At 38.5% G+C, this 14,696-nt stretch overlaps 1 protein-coding gene across 1 annotated transcript in view; it reads right to left on the bottom strand.

Annotated features, from left to right (window-relative positions):
- Nucleotides 1-1,765: 1,765 nt before the first annotated feature.
- Nucleotides 1,766-14,696, bottom strand: part of ppp3r1b (protein phosphatase 3 (formerly 2B), regulatory s1ubunit B, alpha isoform, b) — a 28,533-nt gene continuing 15,602 nt past the window's right edge. The window contains exons 3-6 of the mRNA XM_067440903.1: nucleotides 10,057-10,233; nucleotides 9,672-9,731; nucleotides 5,564-5,748; nucleotides 1,766-3,959 (exon numbers count right to left, since the gene is read on the bottom strand). Of these exons, the coding sequence (XP_067297004.1) occupies nucleotides 3,912-3,959; nucleotides 5,564-5,748; nucleotides 9,672-9,731; nucleotides 10,057-10,233 (470 nt within the window). The 3' untranslated portion in view covers nucleotides 1,766-3,911. The remainder of the gene's footprint in view (nucleotides 3,960-5,563; nucleotides 5,749-9,671; nucleotides 9,732-10,056; nucleotides 10,234-14,696) is intronic.

Below are 14,696 nucleotides of genomic sequence, written 5' to 3'. Positions count from 1 at the left end.
ACAATTGATAATTTAGGACGAAGGATAACCAGGGGTCTATTGCACAAAACTAGGATAAGAGAATAAGCCAGGATATCTTGGTGATAATTATCCACTAATAGTTATTTTTTCGTTATCGTTCTGGTATGAGTGTGCCTTCAGGGTACGTTAACACGACAGCTGCGTACTAAATTTTGCATACGACAAGATCACCAAGATATCCCGGCTTAATCCCTTATTCTAGTTTTGTGCAAAAGGCTCCAGATACAAAAATCTCAACAAACAAAGGAAATCCCGCACACTATCAATACTTGCAAAAATCTAAAACTTTTCATTAGCAACGTTTCGGTCTCATGACCTTCATCAGGCATATAAATCCATGACATTTAAAAAGGTAACATGACCAATCATTGCAGAGAACCATTAATTAGTAAATCACACTCAATGACTGAATGTCTCATAAGCAAAATCACCGCAACATCATACATGCACAAGTATACACACGGATGCACGCACGAACACACACACACATATAGATACACAAATGAATCAACACCGAAACGTTGCTAATAAAAAGGTTTTGATTTTTGCAAGTATTGATAGTGTGTGGGATTTATTTTTGTTTGTTTGTTGATATGTCATCATCTAAAATAAACCATAGCCGTGTTTCCACCGCAAGAATAAAGGACTTTGGGGTGGTACTCGGTGTGTTTCAACCCGCAGGAACCGGGGTCTAAATGAAGTTCCGGGCAAAGATTCCCCCTCAAAATGGCCCTGCTTGCGAGGTAGTACTTTTTAAAGGTTCAGGAAGTCTCGGGGGTGGGATTTTGGCGCTGAACATGGTGATTGGTTGAGCTTGCGCAGCTTTTTATTTCAACCTAAACGTCTGTTGCAATACGTACAGTCAGAGTCGTTTGCTATTCAAATCAACAATGGAGTTGAAAAAATACGATAGATAGTCCGACAATGAGGACGAAATCCAATCGTGTGCATATAGTTTACATTTAACATTTCAACACTGTTATCATTTATTCACCCTCAAGTTGTTCTACACCTGTATGAATTTATTCTGCTGTTGAACACAAAAGAAGATATTTTGAAGAATGCTGGTAACCAAAGAGTTGCAGTGCACCATTGACTTTCAAGTAGGAAAAAAATACTATACTCGACTATTGAAGTCAATGGGGACCAGAAACATTAGTTTCCAACATTCTTCAAAATAGCTTAGTTTGTGTTGGTGTTCAGCACAAGAAATAAATTCTGACAGGTTTAGAACAACTTTTCACATGAACTTTACCTTTAAGCAGCTCCGTCTGTAATTGGTTAAATATCCTCCAGGTCCTGCACATTCTTCAGTTTCCCAGCATCTTTTGCAGATTTGAACCCTTTCCAGAAGTGATTGTATCATTTTGAGATGCATCTTCACACCGAGTACAAACGAGGGGTTTAAGAGGTGGGGGTGAAAACTTTTGAACAGGATGAAAATGTTATTCATTTTGTTTAAATATCACTTTTTCATTTAGTACTGCCCTTATGTGAAACTACAGAAGATGCTTACTTACTACTGTTTCCCAGAAGAGAAATTAAGTACAATTTACCTTAATCTCTTTAAATTCATAAAGTTTTCACCCCCAGGTGAATTATCCTTTTTGCAAATTGGGGTAAAAGTTTTAGCACATGTAAAGTATAAATTACATCCAATAGCGTACATTAAGAACTGTATGATGAGTCATTAAAATGAACTGCTTTTCGACATTATGGTGCAATTGACACAACCAGAACACAGTTGTACAAGTCTCAAATATTTTATTTCTCATTTTCATGAATGACATTTCAATGGTTCCCACAGCTTATGACGCAGCATGCAGAGAAATGAAGAAAACAAAACGTTAAACCTAAAAGCCAAACGTTTTCATTCACGTTTATATGTTTCCTTTGTCCAAAAACCCACCACACCGAAAGTTATATAGACGGCTGTCTGACCCCCAGCTAAAGAAATACAAAAAAGAGCCGAAAGCAAGAAGCATTAATAACACACATTCTGTACAAAACAATTCGACCAAACCATAAACAAAAAAGAAACACACAAAAAACATAACTCCCTCTTTTTTTTTTTAAAGAGGGGAAAAAAAAATTACGCTTTGCTGGGAGTGACGGACACCAATCCAGAATAACTCACACATTTTCAGAATAATAATATTTATGGATAAATGTAGTGAAGAAACTCTCTTTAAAATCATTTCCATATTTAAACATTTACCAAAACTTTGGCAACGTCCATATATATTTATATGTAACTGTCATTCAGATTATAATATCGCAACGGTACAATTCATATGTAAACAAGAGAATCCCCCCCCCACCCCCCCTCCAAAAAAATAATCAAATCTACATGCACAATAGAAAGAAAAAAAAGAAGAGAGAAACCCTCCCGTATCATGCAAGCACATCACTAGACCTCACCGGTCTTCGGGAAAGACACAAGCACCGCCACCGTGCATAAGATGGCGCCGGTTTGCACGGTAGATTCACATTGTAAGCAAAGCAGCGGAGTGGCCGGGTTTATTCATCCGCTTTGACAGCGTTTTGTTTGGTCTCTCCTTTTTGAACAGATCGAATCCCATCGATCAGTCTTTGAAATGACGAAGGCCTACTTCGACAATAGCATGCTGCGAACCAACTCGATTAAAGCTTAAAAAACCCAAACCCACAACACACACATTCTGTTCTTCAATCCCTAATATACAAATATGAGCTACTAAGATCTTTACAATGCTGCCTGCAGTCAAGGTGGAAAAATTAACCTTAAATTTCCACACAAATATTGAAATCAGGTGTTATTGTGGATTCAGTTTGCCACAGTATGCACTGTATGTAACTACAATGTCAAGAGGTAAATCAAAATGACTCGTTTGCTGTGTTAAAATGGTAATAAATCCAGAATACACACACACACACACACTCAAAAAGTTGAGAAAGATGATGGCACTGTTCCATCCTACAGTAATATGTGGTGTGATCTGATCGTCCCTCCCCACCCGATCCCTGCGATAAAACACCTGTCTTGAAAAGTAAACCATACATATTCATGTGCACAACTTCAAATATTTGTACTTTTTTTAAATCCTAGTCTACTGTATATCAGAAAGCAAGACGGTATATGAACTCCCTGACGATATTAACAGCACACATTTACATACACACACACACATTCTCGGTAGAAAACTCGGATTTGCATTTCGCGTGAGATCTGAAGCAGGTATCAAACCAAAAAAAAAAACAATGAGCTCGTTAATAAACTTTTTTTAATCTCCTCATAACATGAAGAACATCAGATAGCGATTTCGATTGTATGTTTCGATTGGCACTTCATGCTTGAAGCGTGTTGCACTGAAATCAAGTGTCAAGTCATGTATCGCTCACATACACGTATTCCCTGTAGACCTAGATCATCTTTAAAAAAGACAGGACCAAAATAAATACAAAAAAATCCCCCCCATTCAAAAAGAAAAATAAAGATTGTACACACATGCATACATACGCATACACACACACACACACACACACACACGCACCCTCCTCTCTTCCTTCTCCACCACACCGAATCGCTCGGTAATCGTCAGAGACGTTGTCCCTCTGACTGTCCTTAAACACCCGAGATTGTGGACAGAAGAATCTCATGCTCTATAACACTTAGGATGGCAGGCGTCACAAGGCTCAGGGAGTAGAGACGGAGAACAGAGGCATCATTCAGAGAAATACTTCCATTGAGAGAGAGAGAGAGAGAGAGAGAGAGAGAGAGAGAGAGAGAGAGAGAGAGAGAGAGAGAGAGAGAGAGAGAGAGAGAGAGAGTTAGCGGAACATCTGGAGCTGATTCTCAGAAATGGAGAAGTGAAAAAGAGGGCGTTCAGTGAAGGGCCTGGTTTGTCTCTTCACACATCCACCACCATCTTTTTGTGAATGTCTAAGCCACCAACCACCTGCGGAAGAGAAGAAAAAGAGCGACGGGGGAAAAAATGTCAGTGCATTTCACAATCAGAAAGTGTAAAAACAAGTATAGTAATTCAATAACAATATAATTCAATATTCTGAATCAGCGTGTTTGAATTAATCTCTTGAATGAATGATTCGATGACAAATACTTTTTTTAACAGTCACTTGTCGCCACCTACTGGTGTAAATGTAATCGATGCAATCGTTATTTGAAGAGCCAAGTTACTTTCAAAAGGTGAGTAAAGGATGACAGCATTTTCATTTTTGGGTGGATCTCTTTAACAGACACAGGTGAATTGTGTCTCGATGGTTGTAGGTGAAACGCTGTCAATTGTGATCTCGTGAGTGATCACAATCTTTTAACGATTAATGGTGCAGCAAACCTGTATAAAATAAAATACCTTTGAAACCAATGCCAGGCTCACCGTTAAAAACGTTAGTGATGAATAATCAAATAAGTTACAACTGCAATAAATAATGTTATGTGTTAAAGGTGCACTGTGAGAATTTTAGCACCATATAGTGGTGAGGTTGTGAATCTGAGACAGCAGAGAGTATCTAGCGCTCCGTAGAGCAGTTTGTCCGTTTAGGGCTACCGTAGAAACATGACGGCACAAAATGGCGACTTCACTGTAAGGGGAACCGCGGTGTGTGTAGACAGAAACGGCTCATTCTAAGGTAAATAAAAACATAAGAGTTAAAAATATTATATTGCATTTCTGTCAATAGATCCTCATAAACACTACAAACTGCACCTTTAAACAAAGTTTTTAATATACAAATAAGAAATGTTGGGGAATTTTTTTTGCAATTATTCTTTTAAACACGAAATTAAAAACGGCAGTGGCAGGCGGCAAGTCACTTAATGAGGGAGTCATTGAGTCATTCATTCAACTGATTTGTTCAAAACATTGAATCATTCGGTAACAAAACACAGCTGGGTGTTGCTTTGAGAAAGTGCAGTAGTTCCTCTGTGATCTTTGGTGAAACAGAACAAAAACTGTCAATATTGTGTCTACAATGTAATTTGAATTACTTGTTTATTGAACTGAAAAATCAATGTAACATTTGCAATCGTGACAATATTCGGTACAATAGCTCCCTTAGTCCTGTTGTGTTACTTAACTATATCATATGTTATACAATATAGTATAATAACTCACCATTTACATTTTTTACCTCAGTACGTTTCTTTATGTGTGCTGTTAAGCTCATTTGTTTTGATTACTCCACGAAAGTCTCTCACAAAGAGACAGGAAGCACAAGCCAGAAATCAATCACTCTTTACAATGAATGTAATAAAATCAGAAACATTATCGCATACAAGTGCTGCCCTAGTCATTTTTTTGTCTCTGAAGATATAATCATGCTCCTTGTCTGGTCGGGCAAGAACAAAACTATTTTACTGGCTTGTCCGGGACAAGCATTAATGTTGCGCCCGGCAATGCTAAAGTTAAAATGACCCTATTTCCAGCATTTTCTCTTGAAGTAAAAATGGCACTTGCAGATAAAAATGTTAGATGAGTCAACATTCAAAGAAATCCCTACATTAGAAACCAGACCCAAAATAAATGACCCATGTGAGACTCACAGCACAAAACTCCTCGAAGGATATCCTCCCGTCCCCGTCCTTGTCTGCGTTGATGATGGTTTTGTCGACGATCTGCTGCAGCTGAGTGTCCTTCAGGTTATTTCCCACCATCATCTTCAGCACCTGGAAGAGTTCGCCGTTGGATATGTAGCCGTCCTTATCCATGTCATAAATCCTGAACGCAACTGCAGAAACAAACAAACAATCAATAACATCACAAAAAAAAAAGGTGATAGTGCACTTTGCTCAAGTGCACTACAGACTTTTTTTGGTTTTTGTTTATTTTGGATGCTTAAAATGTCTAGTTTAACCCTGTTAAGCCTGCCATTAAATAAGTCCGAAAATACAAAGACTTAAAATACATACAAAATAATGTTAAAATGCCAGTCTTAGCAAGAGTTCATGTATACACAGTCAATTATGTTTTAGGTGAACCTAAACAGAAATAAAACGCATGTGTAGCAGTATAATGGATCCGTGTGTCAGCTCGGTGACAGCAGCCTAATATACCTGCTGCCATTATGAGATAATATTAAAAATATCTATATGGTAGTTTTTCCTCATGGTATCGATGTCAAAATTGTAACAATGACCAGACTGATTATATCAGAGATATCAGAGAATAGAGACTCAAATTACGTTTTACGAAATTTACGAAATTTGACCCAATTACGTGGTGAATTATTCATTCCAGTGTGTGCTGTCATATTCGGTGATTGTTTCTGAAAAGCACAGTTTTGGTGTCGCATGAGAGTTTTATGCCCTTTTTATGAGAGAGATCTTTATAAGAATTATCATGCTTGTAGAGTAGGGTTTCATGAATTAATGTACGTATGGAATGTACAGGGAGTGCAGAATTATTAGGCAAGTTGTATTTTGAGGATTAATTTTATTATTGAACAACAACCATGTTCTCAACGAACACAAAAAACTCATTAATATCAAAGCTGAATATTTTTGGAAGTTTTAGTTTTTAGTTTTAGCTATTTTAGGGGGATATCTGTGTGTGCAGGTGACTATTACTGTGCATAATTATTAACTATTTGTTAAGGCAACTTAACAAAAAACAAATTTATACCCATTTCAATTATTTATTTTTACCAGTGAAACCAATATAACATCTCAACATTCACAAATATACATTTCTGACATTCAAAAACCAAACAAAAACAAATCTGTGACCAATATAGCCACCTTTCTTTGCAAGGACACTCAAAAGCCTGCCATCCATGGATTCTGTCAGTGTTTTGATCTGTTCACCATCAACATTGCGTGCAGCAGCAACCACAGCCTCCCAGACACTGTTCAGAGAGGTGTACTGTTTTCCCTCCTTGTAAATCGCACATTTGATGATGGACCACAGGTTCTCAATGGAGTTCAGATCAGGTGAACAAGGAGGCCATATCATTAGATTTTCTTCTTTTATACCCTTTCTTGCCAGCCACGCTGTGGAGTACTTGGACGCGTGTGATGGAGCATTGTCCTGCATGAAAATCATGTTTTTCTTGAAGGATGCAGACTTCTTCCTGTACCACTGCTTGAAGAAGGTGTCTTCCAGAAACTGGCAGTAGGACTGGGAGTTGAGCTTGACTCCATCCTCAACCCGAAAAGGCCCCACAAGCTCATCTTTGATGATACCAGCCCAAACCAGTACTCCACCTCCACCTTGCTGGCGTCTGAGTCGGACTGGAGCTCTCTGCCCTTTACCAATCCAGCCACGGGCCCATCCATCTGGCCCATCAAGACTCACTCATTTCATCAGTCCATAAAACCTTAGAAAAATCAGTCTTGAGATATTTCTTGGCCCAGTCTTGACGTTTCAGCTTGTGTGTCTTGTTCAGTGGTGGTCGACTTTCTGCCTTTCTTACCTTGGCCATGTCTCTGAGTATTGCACACCTTGTGCTTTTGGGCACTCCAGTGATGTTGCAGCTCTGAAATATGGCCAAACTGGTGGCAAGTGGCATCTTGGCAGCTGCACGCTTGACTTTTCTTAGTTCACGGGCAGTTATTAGTTATTTTGCGCTTTGGTTTTTCCACACGCTTCTTGCGACCCTGTTGACTATTTTGAATGAAATGCTTGATTGTTCGATGATCACGCTTCAGAAGCTTGGCTATTTTAAGACTGCTGCATCCCTCTGCAATATATCTCACTATTTTTGACTTTTCTGAGCCTGTCAAGTCTTTCTTTTGACCCCTTTTGCCAAAGGAAAGGAAGTTGCCTAATAATTATGCACACCTGATATAGGGTGTTGATGTCATTAGACCACACCCCTTCTCATTACAGAGATGCACATCACCTAATATGCTTAATTGGTAGTAGGCTTTCCAGCCTATACAGCTTGGAGTAAGACAACATGCATAACGAGGATGATGTGGTCAAAATACTAATTTGCCTAATAATTCTGCACTCCCTGTATGTCTGTGTGTGTTGATGTACAGCAGTTCTCTCATCCAAAACAAATTTCTCCTAAGGGAGGCAATAAATGATACCTTCACCTTGATTCTGTTATATTGATGCACTAACAACAAACTGTGTATGTGCTCTCTAGGTCACAGTTCGCACAATCGCGTTGTTTCCACACACACTCAGGAAGGATAATGTTTGATTTATGGTGTATTCTGCTGTGTTTAGTAATCATAGGTTTATGCCGTCAAAGTGGTTGATTTTGATAGGCATCTCCATGTGTTCCTGTTTGATATTGCAGCTCGACTCATCTAAAATGAAAACAAGCTATTTGCTGTTGCTCTCTACACAAAAGTGTTATTTCTGTAATTTTTTTAGCTTTGGTGTGCATACATTTATTATAAATTTGAATTATACAGACTCCTTATATAATTTGGTTATTTGGTGTCCTTCTGGAGTCTCCAAGGGTCCTTGAAGCAGGAAAATACAGGTTTGTGAGAATTGCTGTTAAATCTTTTCTTTGTTGGATATAGCAAATGATGACAAAATGAATGTGTTAAACAAGATAAATGGCCACTTATCATTCCAGAGTCATGCACCCATTAACCCACAAACCGCCCTGCACCTGAAGTACTTAACATAACACCTGACCCGTTATCCGACCCTAACCCTTTTTTAATTCTACACGACCCGTTTAACAAAGACCTGTGATCCCTATATAAATCACTGAAGCGGACAAATCACTGGTTGGCTTCAATGTTTAATGCTGCAAAACACATTGTATATAGAAACCGTCGATGGTCTTCAGACTGTGAACACAAATATGCTCTCAGGACAGCTTGAAAGCAGCTTCCTATCAGCATTGAGTCGAAATAAGCCTTGTCTATTGGATCCCGCAGTCCGCCCTCGCCTATTGACCCGCTCCCGCTTCGCACATGATAATGTAAATATTCTTCCACCCATTACATCAAATATTAGCCGATCACCCACCCACACGCACAGTTCTCTGCACATGCTACACATTTAAAGCTCATAAAGTATGATGTAGTGAGAATATGGAGCTCAAACTCTTTAAGGAAAAAATGGCTTCATTTTATTCCGAGGCACAAGCTAAGTAAATATGGCATTTATTGCAGTTGCACCAAGATGAAATTCTGATAGCTTGTAAGGTAAATTAATAGGATCTTTATAACAGTAAATATCAGTTGTCACTATTTTTTCCAATAATATGTCTTGGTAATATTTAAATGCTTAGTTTTATGATCTGTAGTTTTTTTTTGTAGGGCGGCAAAACTATGCAATGCAATACAATGACAAAGACTAACAAAAACGTTCGTCAAACGCCTGATACATGACTTTTATATGTATGGATAATCAAGTAAAATTGAGTTATTTCAGTCCAGTAAGCGTTCTTACTGAAATATTAATAACAATTAAAAAAGTTATTTTCTAGTTTTGTTTTTTAAAAGATTTCAGAGTAAAATGCATGTATACCACGACCCGAGGGTGGACATTTTTATATGATACTAAAAGCCTTTTACTCACTGAAACGGTATACACAGATTCAATCAGAATGTGAGTTTTTCAGCAATGTTTGGATTATGTTGATAATTTGCAATTTTGCGCATCAAATATGATACAGTAAGGCTTCACAGGGTTAACTAGGAAAAGTGCTGGTGAGATTCAAAGCTGAAAGAGACTCACAGCGGAGCTTCTGCTCTTTGTCTCCCTTGACGCTGAACTGAGAGACGCCTTCAATGAACTCTGCAAGAAAAAAAGACAGACAGAAGTAAGGGTGAGGTAACTATTTACACACTCCATCCTTTGACAGACTAAGTTATGCTGATGCATCTGAACTCCTCAAGTACACAAAGCACCTTAGTAACTAGCATGAAACTTGTGCAACAATTTCAACTTGTCAGATAACGTTTCAAATCCCAGGCCACAAAAAACTACTTTAGGCTTGAATGGTTAAATACAGTATATGCAAGGAGCACAAGACCAATCACACAAAAAACTAATTGTGATTCAGGTTATGCTTTGCAATGGCATCACTATCATGACGCATAGAAAAGACCCTTTTACTAACCTTTAAAGTCCACTTCCCCATTGCCGTCTGTGTCGAATATATCGATGACTCGCTGTACCAGTGGGTTCTGCTGCAACTCGGGTAGAGACATAAACTCCTCCACGCTGAGAGAGCCTGAGTTATCCAGGTCGAGTTTCTTAAACCGCTTTCCTAGTCTTTTAATCTCATCAGCGTCAACTGAAATAGAGAGAGATGGAGAAACAAGAGTGAGAACAACAGTTCCAACAGAAGAGCAACACAAAACACAAACTAAATTATACATCCTTTTCTCATTCTCTTAGCTTTCCCTCAGCTACCACCATCAATAATAGATCATCTTCAAAACTTCAATCTCAAACGGTTTGCACAAGTCTTAAAACACACACACACACACACACACACACACACACAGGGAGGCACAACTCCATATCCAAGGTTCTCACATGCACACACACACACTTGTATCCATCATTGGCTCCCATGAGAAAGCCGGAAGGAACCGTACCGAGTTTCTCCTGCCTGGCAGTCATGGTCATCTCTCAGAGGACTGCCGTTCAACTACGGCTCAGTGTTGTGCTGTGTGCCACGGACAGTTAAATGACCTAATCTCATTCACGCAGCCACGTGGTACAACACCTCCAGTAATCAGCTGTCAGGCTGTTTGCTGTTACCGCTGTGCGGTTAATCGGATTAAACGTTAAAATCACAATGTGGCCGAGAGCACCGATTCTTCACTCTTCATCCTTAAAGGAACACTACACTTTTTTGTGTGAAAATAGGCTTATTTTCCAAGTCCCTTAGAGTTAAAAAGTTGAGTTTTCCCATTTTTTAATCCATTAAGCTGATCTCTGTATCTGGTGGTAGCACTTTTAGCATAGCTTAGCAAACATCATTGAATCGTATTAGACCATTAGCATCGCGCTCATAAAAATTACCAAAGACTTTCAATATTTTCCTATTTAAAACTTGACTCTTTTATAGTTACACAGTGTACTAAGACCAACGAAAAATTAAAAGTTGAATTTTTTTAGGCTGATATGACTAGGAACTATTTTCTTATCCCAGCGTAATAATCACAGATTTACTGCCGTAAAAGTGCATTCTCTGCAACTACACAAACTTAGTACCGGTCACATTGGAAGTTCCCTATCTGAGGACTACTTTCAGGCACTGCACAATATCATTGCGCCGCTGCACCTATGATACGGCAGCAAAGCTCTGTGATTATTACCCAGGAATGAGAAAATAGTTCCTGTCTATATCAGTTCCTATCTATACCGTTGGTCTTAGTACACGATGTAACTACAGAAGAGTTACGTTTTAAATAGGAAAAATATTACCTTTGAAAAAATAAAGTCTTTGGTCATTTCTGAACGTGATGCTAATGGTCTAATCCGATTCAATGATGTATGCCAAGCTATGCTAAAAGTGCTACCGCCGTATACAGAGATCGACTGAATGGATTCAAAAACGTCAAAACTCAACTGTTTACCTCTAAGGGACTTGGAAAATGAGCCTAATAAAAAAAAAATAATTAAATGGGAGTGTTCCTTTAAGTCATTTAGGGATAATATCCTCAGGCCCCAGTACATATGAAACAAAACTCTGGCTCTTCAACTTAACTGGAATACACTACATGACTAACATCTGAACAGATTTCAGGCATCATGCACTTGTCAGACTTTGTAAAAGAGGAAAAACTGGGCATCATACACTAAACGAGGGTCACACATTACCAGACTTCCAAATTGTTCCAACAAACTTACACAAAAACACATGGAGGTGCATGACAGATGAATAAAACAGTTGTGAATACATCAATAAAACATGGCTGTTCTGGAGATGACCGTAGTTGTTGTTGTAGTGAAGAAAAAACGATGCATTCACACGAGGCGTCAAAGCTTGACAGAGGCCATGTCTGAAGCTGGTGCTGATGTGACCGTCATAGTGACAACAGCCAATCGTATTACTTTTCCGGTGTTACATGAACCGAATAGGCTAGCGTCTGTGCTGGGGTATTTGCATAGGCGATCTGACTGGCTGACGCCTGCATTAGCGCTTGAAAAGTTGAAAACTTTCCAACTTTTGTTGCAAGCAGCGCCAGTGACAAGACACAACAAAACCCACAATTCAGTTCGGCAATGCATGAAGTCACCCATTCAAAGTAAGCATTAGTCTTAATTAACATGAAGAAAAAAACAACAAAAACATTAGCCCTTCATTTGAAGTTTAAGATTTTCGCATTTTATGTATAACTAATATAATTTTAGTAATTTAAATGCAAATAATTTAAATATTACTGACAGACCAGATAAATTATTTATTACTTATTCAGCAATTTGTGAAAAAAAGTAGAATATCGACTTTTTAGAGGACAAGAGCGAATATCTGGGTTCTCGGGAGGACAATAATATTCAGTATTTAAGTACATATCATATAAATTGAATGGGTTCCAGAAAAACAGCCATGTAAATGAAAAGCAGCCTGAGATCCTGTCACTACTAAAGCAGATGAAAAAGAGCTCAGTGACTGCTGTTGCACATCCAAATATTCTCCATGGTTCAAGAGAGGTAAAGAGACGCATGCGGATTTCCACTGTGCTATTTTGAGTTTGTGGACGCTTCTCAGATTACCCTAAAGCAGATGATATAATGTATTCTTCATATCTATTAATATGCCATTGATTAACCCTGATACAGCTAGTGCCAATGTGTGTCAATAAACCAGGTGTCTGTATTACACCATCATACATCTGTCGTGCTGCGAGACGATTAGATTCGCATTACTTAAAGGTGATTTCAAGGCAGCAAAAGAATAAAAATCAGAGATGCACTAATGCATTGGTCAATAATCAGTATTGGCTAATAAAAAGCTATTATTTTCACAATCGACGAGCTGATGGTCAGGGCTGATTATATCCTGTCAATCAAAAGGGGAGTAAAAACGTGTCAGACTGCAACCCATACTGTAATAATAATTCATATACAGTTTAAAACAGTGACGTTAAAGCAGACCTCATGAAGCACCTGTCTTTGAAGCCAGGATTGCCAGGTCCGTGCTTTATCCCTACAACAAACATGATTTGTAGCTCATTCCATCTAATAATCATAACTCAGTGCTTCTAATAAGAAACAAAGTCTTAGCTTTCAAATTCTGTCCATTTTAATCACAAAATTCAAACAATAAATGGCGTTTTGACGCTCTTAAATGTGACGTGACAGATAACCGTAGCACCTCATGAGTCTTTTCTTCCACTTTAATACAAGTTATAGCAAGAACAACATGAGATACTTCTGTAAGGTGTACTGTATCTTTCAACATATCTCATGTAATCACTTAATTAGTGTTTCAAACATAAAACACAGCTTGTGAACAATATGACACTTCATTTTTAATATCACAGATCATTCGTTAGCTATAAAAACACTATGAGGAGCTTATTTACTGTTAATTATAATGCATGCCTGAATAAATTTGTCATGAAGACAAGCGTTTATAAAAACTACCTTATAAGTTGTATACAAACGTTCCAGTTTTTACTTGTGTAATTATTATATCTAAAAAAATATATTAGCAGTTGAATATAAAAGCGCTGTTGCTCATTTTAACCTCTAATTTTATAGTGGTGTATCAAATGAGAGAGTTCCCTGTATAGTTTGCAGTATTATTCGGTAGAGATATCACTGAAATGTAGTATCTGTGCCTCTCTCTAATAAAAGGCAGAGTTATTACGGGTGTCAGCAAGGGCTGTTGCATCACTGAGCCACAGCATTCAAACAATGTGGAGATGGGAAAATATTTATAGCAGTCGGGCTGATCCTCAGTGGTCTCTCACACTCACCCACTGTAATGGCTGATAAGGACCTCTCAGAAAAGCCCCCTAGCAACAGGGACAGCCATCTCAGCGGAGGGAGAGCAGTGGTGCACACGCTCATTAGCGCATGACGGTTCAGAGAAATGTGTCAACTTGTTCTGCTGTATCGTTTGTGCTGCAGATTATTTTGCTTTAATTGGCGTTCCACTTTTAAAATGTGTTTAAATGACACTAGATTCTTGTGCTCCACTGAGCTCCAACTAGATGTTTTTAAATGCAAGAAGAACGGGGTCTTATATGTCAATGCTCCTCTAAAAAACATGCCTGTTTGGGATCAGGTGAATCCAAAACCTGGACAATTCCAAGTTCAGTTTACAGCATTTGTGACACAATTTTCAACTGTTTAAAAAAAAGGGACGCACTTTCAATGAAAGTGCATTGGGTAAATTGGTAAAAGTTAAAGGGATCCCCTGGTGTTGAGACTTGTATGGCTTAATATAACATAAATGATGTCTCTTACTGAAATATGTAGTAGAAAACCCATGAAAGATCTACGTTATTTAAAAAATCGATTTTATATTTGGACCATGGGCGGCGCCATTTTGTTTGCGTTCTAGGTTGATGACGTAGAATGGTTGCACTCCTCAATCAGCTGGCGTTACCCGTAGCTATTTTTACCACAACGCAACTCGAACATTGTTTCAGAGTTAAACAAAACCAATGAATTGCTTTGTAATTGTACTTAAAACATACATGTGCACACAAACTCACCTACACAAGTCACAAACAGATCGGCGGGCGCGCACACACACCTGACAGACTGCGCTGTCTCAATCGAGATGTTGGG

This window comes from Pseudorasbora parva, chromosome 4, assembly GCF_024679245.1.
Source record: "Pseudorasbora parva isolate DD20220531a chromosome 4, ASM2467924v1, whole genome shotgun sequence".
Lineage (NCBI taxonomy): Eukaryota > Metazoa > Chordata > Actinopteri > Cypriniformes > Gobionidae > Pseudorasbora > Pseudorasbora parva.
The sequence above is the reverse complement of the archived record's forward strand: the minus strand, read 5'-3'. Positions and strand labels throughout refer to the sequence as shown.